General features: G+C 34.4%; 1 protein-coding gene across 1 annotated transcript in view; it reads left to right on the forward strand.

Annotated features, from left to right (window-relative positions):
- The window catches only part of LOC128998537 (uncharacterized), a 46,101-nt gene extending 40,583 nt beyond the window's left edge, over positions 1-5,518 (forward strand). The window contains exon 3 of the mRNA XM_054424710.1: positions 4,178-5,518. Within this exon, the coding sequence (XP_054280685.1) occupies positions 4,178-5,197 (1,020 nt within the window). The 3' untranslated portion in view covers positions 5,198-5,518. The remainder of the gene's footprint in view (positions 1-4,177) is intronic.
- The last annotated feature ends 482 nt before the right edge of the window (positions 5,519-6,000 follow it).

The following is a 6,000-nucleotide window of genomic DNA, read 5'->3' on the forward strand; positions in this document are numbered from 1 at the left end:
CGTTCTGTGCTTTGAAATAAAACAGTAACTACATCCTCGTTCTCTTTATCTTTGTCATTGTCACATTTGATATCACTACTCGAATCGGACTATGAGAGAACAAATTGGTGAAAATCTGGATCACGATCCAAAAATTGCCTTGAGCAGAAAGTCTAACGTTGTTCAGGCCATGTAAATTGCTGGACATTAGGGCTGATGTTGTTACCACATCTACTGCGAATACAAGAATAACTCGTTCTAAACGGTCTTGCGGACATTTCTATGATAGAGAGTATTTTAACGTATTTGTGATTAACCATTTAAAAGTCTTATAGCTTTGATATCACTTGAAATCCCTAGTCCAAATGCTTTCCTTGGATGATCAAGTAGATTTATACCATTAGATTTAAGGCTAGATAAGCTTCGGTTGACGTGCTTGGACCATGAGTCCACCCTCTTACAATCAATCAATCAAGGCTAGATAAGTTCTTTTCTGCTTCCTACTCTCATACCTGTCCAAGTTATCTAGTTTTACGGGCTCTTTAAAAGCCTTGCCAAGTGGGTCCCTGCTGTTCAAATATTCTAACAAGCTATCAATCGTTTTAATATATTTTACAGTCGCAATACAACCAGCAAAATTCGGATGGCCCTTAAAATATGAATATTTCAAAGCTTGTGCCACACTACTACTTAAAGTCTGAGCTGTAATCTCTTATTCATATATAAGGGGTAATTTTATTATTCTCATTCTGAGGTAATTTCACATTAATTCAACGATGTTGGTAAAATACGTGTTATCAGAGAGAATATTTACTAATTTTAACCCCTGATTCTTTTGTAATTCATTCAAAATTTTCAATGTAGGGTTTTTAATGACATCAAATTCAGATTCAATGCACCTCATGTCAGCTAAGGTGTTACGGCTTTATTTTAACATGTGGGGGGGGGGGTCTAGCATCACAGATATATTATGGTCGATTCCAACATGGTTTATCGGTAAACCTACAACCTAACTTAACTAGAGCACTTAGATTGGCAAAGGCTTCATCAACGGCCTTGTAGTACTGTACGCCCTTCTTCTTATAGGCTTTGAAAATTTCAGAGTTTGTGCTGAATTCTGTTGTCAATAATCTGAACTTTTTCAAGTTTACATTTTGTTTACATCAAAACAGATGGCCATGATACAATTTTACTTTCATCCTTACGAAAATTTTGTTATCTTACAGCTGATGACGTTATAGTGAATTTAAGTAAAATGTTGTAATTTAAATGGCATAAAAGGTAAATGAGAATATGACTTACTTGATTTTGTGTTTTGATAGGATTTTGTGTTTTCATAGTATGTTTTATTGATGTTTCGTTAATTTAAGTAAACTATTGGTATTTGTTTAAAATGTAAATAAGAAAATGACGTTGGATATTGTGTTTTCATGTACGTTTCATCAGTATTTGTATTTTTTCTAAGATGCCTGGAAGAGATCGCGTGCTCAATGAAAATAATAGGGCAAGCTTACAAATAACAGGGATGTGATGTGAACTAATAAAAGTCACAAGACAGTGATAACTTGATTATCACGTGAAAAATAGATTTTCATTTTAACTCAGAGCAATAGAAAATTGTAAATTAATAAAAATATCACAAATTTGAAGTCACGAAGTGACGCTGGCTGCTAGTAACTATTAATACATTTTTTAAATTTAATAAATAAAAGAGTTTACATTTTACGTCAAACAACAACTGAAATGGATGACAGCTAGCATGCACGTGAGGTAGGCCTACCAGCCGGGAGGGGGGGGGGGGGTTGCTAGACTGACAGTGCCCACTACTCCACTGAGAATGCTACCCAGTTCTACATTATTTTTTACAAGTGTCCATTAGCAAAAAATAATCGTTTAAGAACCCTACAACACAAATATGCCAAATTTCTGTGAATGTATGAATTTTATTATAGTGTAAAATGTACTCATAGTTAATGGTGGGATTAATATTGAAGACGCACATGAAAAGAGCCCAAAAACTCAGGCCGATGCTTGAAAAGCGCTTGGACCTCCAAGGTCCCTCCCAGGACGGTGCGAAAAGAGCCCGGGCTCTAGAACTTTCACAACGGGTCTTTAAAGGAGAAAGAACCAATAACACAGTTAAAGTATATGCATTTATTTGCAATATTAAAAGGTACACTGTTAAAAGATACATTATTAAAATATTGATTATTAAAAGATATTTACATTACTAAAAGATATAGTCTGTTTACCTAACCCAACCAAACACAACACTCTTTACTAACACACTACTACATATACACACAATTTAAAAATTATTTTAAACAGAGACTGCAGAGTATGTAAAATTTAAAACGACGGTACAAGGTACTAGGAGTGGGGTGGCTGGGAGACCCAGGCTCATTCCATGCTTAAGATTAGTGAACCTTTTTGGGGATTAAAATTTCGGGCTCGTTTCATGTGCTCCGAATATTGTTTATAGCTTAAGTGGTTTGAGCTAATTTCACTATTGGTTATAGAGGTTTAATTTTAACTTTAGATTACATTATTGAGTTACCCATAGCATATATGTTGCCATGATTCGATATTTTAGTCAGCGTGCTTTACTTTAATTTTTCATAAATTATAAATACCTAGAGATCAAATAAAACTTGCTTTAACAACCTTTAGTGTACGTAACGTTTGTTTTTATTCTGATACCAGCCAAAGGCTTTGTAGATCAAATTGAGGTACTTTGGTATTATACCGAAAACACCTAAATTTGGTTAGGTTAGAATAAGAGAACCTGATACAACCGGAAGATAACCTAACCTAACCAATTCTAAGGGTAACCAATTAAATACAATTACTGTACAAATTTAGTAATTTTTATACTGGTCGGTATAATACTAAAGTCCACAAATTGATTTTGTTTTTGAATTCTAAATCCTTAAAATGATTGTATTTTAGCACTTGTACAATAAAATACAACATAAACGTATATGCTTGTTCCCATGGTAAACTTTTCTTTCAAATACCTCGGGTTTTACCACAATTAGAGTGAAAAGTTTGTATTTACAGCATGTACAGGTTTCCTTTAAACTGTTTCTATTTGCCTATCTTGAAACACATTCATCTCCCTGTAGGCCTGTAAGGCGTCATGAGAATTATGCTGACGCAAATAAACAAAATTTATACTTAAAATAAGTTATATTAAACCATATGTAAATGCATATACAGGGTGAATACACATTTAAGACACCGTCCCATCTAATATTTTTCTAAGTAAATATACAGAGTTATCCTTTTAGTGATCGTGCAATCTTAGTAGGAGGTTTCATTTTATGATTTTGAAAACTTTGAGTGTCTCCCAATAATTTTGGGGGCAACTCAAAATTTTAAGTGAACGCCCTTCAAGTGACAACTCATTTTGAAGTGTTTACAAAAACTGGCGAGAGAAACTGGTAAGGAATGGTGAAAGCCAGAGTTCGTTATGTATCTTCTCTGTCCAAAATAGTAGCCAATATTACCATTACATTCATTTTTCCTTATCTTTTTAATGTGTAGACTTCAATACATTTGACGGGCTGCCATTTTGGATAAAGAAGAGATAGCTATCTCTGGTTTCCACCATTATTTAAGTTTTTGTAAGCACTTCAAAATAATGTAACTTGAAGGGGTTTACATTAAAGGTTTTGAGTTGACCTTAAAATTCCTCATTTTTAGGGGACACAAAAAAAATTTCAAAATCATAAAATTAAACTTCCTTCCAATTTTGCACGACCACCAAAAGGATATCTCTGTATATTTACAAAAAAAAATTTTAGATGGGGTCTTGACTTTTTATTCATCTTGTATAATCACTGTGCCTTCACACAATAAAATAATATTTAAAAGTAAATGATTTTAAAGATACATTAAACCTCGAATTGGGTGTCTTGATAGCCAACTGACTAACTTTGTGCACTACACCTCGGGAGGAATGGGTTTAATCCCCTGCATATCCACAAAAATGTGAGGGGTGTGGAATTTTCCCTTAAAGCTTTTCAGTCACTTTACATAAAAAATTCTACTAGGGTATACACAAAATAATTTAAAATGCTTATATTCTATATAAAAAAACGACGAATTAGGTATGCAAACCAGAGGAATATCATTCTTGATCTCATCCGTTTCAAGTTCTGTATGTTTTAATAGATGTGTTATTATTTTGTTACAGAGCCGGCTCACTGCACCTGGCAGATCCCTCATCCCAGTGGCCAATCCGCAGTTTCTGAACACCGAGATCGAACTGTACTCTTCTCCGCGCACTGTGCGATCTTCGCAACAACAGCCATCGCCATCCTCCATCTCCAGCTTTATCGATGAAGAAATCTCCCGCCTGGTGAAAAAATCTACTCCCTTTAAAACGATCGATATGGTATTATCCTTTAAAAAGCGTGGAAGTTTCAATCTTCCTCTCCAGGAGTATACAGAGGATGACCCAGATCCTGTTATAAGAGATTTACCTCCCTTAATATTTTCCTTGCTGCCTAGTTATCCTATTGATCAACAAGAAATGGCCTGGATTGAAGATGGTACTTATGAGCCAGTAGATACTTTCTTTGTTGAAACAGAAGGCGATCCCAAATTGACCCCTGAGTTAGATGCTCCAATAAAAAACAAGGCTGAGGAAGTTGATGGTGATTATAAATCAGATGTTGAAGGCTGTCCTGACTGTTTGAAGGATTTTGTGAAGGCAATGGGATATATTATGGACCCGAACGATTCCGAAGCTCGTGAAACATTTTTTACGGAAAATACAACACTAGATGGGGTTGATTTGAGCAATGATCAAGTTGAGCCTGTATACCAAGACGATAGAGAAACAATGTTGGCCTCGAAACCGGAAATTAGTAATCCAATGACGTTTGAACGAGATGTTGGCAAACAGCAGTCGTTGACTCAAAACTCAAATGACGACATCAATCATGGTTCGAGTACGATGAATATGAAGGATGAACTGAAAGAACGAAAAGAAGTAGTTTCCCTTCAAGAGAAATCTGAAAATCCTACATCTTCTTCTCGGAGTAATGAAATTAAAAACTCAGATTTGCGATCACATGATGTAAGGGTAATGGATGAATATGGACTTCCTTTGCGAAAACAAAAAACGGATTTAAAAAAGATTACTCCGAGGAAACCAGCAGAAATTGAGAAATCAGAACCACCTACTTCAACCACATACTTGATGAAGTAAAACATTAACGATATTTTAAATATAAACTATTTTCTTAGAGAGCTTAGTACTCCACCTTCCCTAGTAATCTATACTTCCTAACTGTATTTCCTAATATATGTATGTTCGTGTGTATGGACTGATAATATACATAAAACTAAATATATATAAGATACATCTATGGTGCTCTGACTGATATTATGACTGTTAGAACAGATAGCTCAACTGTTATGCACTTTTGTCTTGGTAATGTTAACAAAAATGTAATTATTTTTAGATGTCTTATTGTAGAGGTGAGTTTCTAAAGTGAAATGTTTATAAGAATACATAGTTTGTCCCATGCTTATCTGTGTGTTCTTTGACCTTTTTGGCATTAAAATTCAATATACGTACCGTCTCAAAAATAAAGTAAAAATTAATTTTTTAACTTGAAAATAAGTATAAAACGTTCTCCTTCAAGTTTTTTTGTGGTTAAACATAGTTAGATTCGCCTATTGGGTCTGATGATGATTGGAGTGTCCAATCGAAATCGATCACCACTTACCATCTTTTTTGTATATTTACCGTCTTGTGAGTAACAGTATAAGCGTAAATATATCTTTTAAGACGTTTCTCTTATTTACTTTCCGTTAATTTAATAACACGTACAATGCTGATCAAGAAGTTATTTAAACATAGTCACATGCTGATAAACAACTGAATAAGTCTTTACATTGAAAATACATTTATATCGCAGCTGCACCACAATGCAGTAGAGTAACAAAGAAAACACCTCAGGAGGCAAAGTGAGAAAAGGGAAAATCAACATACTCTGTGGGTCTTTG

The sequence above is a fragment of the Macrosteles quadrilineatus genome, unplaced genomic scaffold (assembly GCF_028750875.1).
Source record: "Macrosteles quadrilineatus isolate MER2022 unplaced genomic scaffold, UCM_ALF_1.0 Scaffold_7__1_contigs__length_78375512, whole genome shotgun sequence".
NCBI classification, from domain to species: Eukaryota; Metazoa; Arthropoda; class Insecta; order Hemiptera; family Cicadellidae; genus Macrosteles; species Macrosteles quadrilineatus.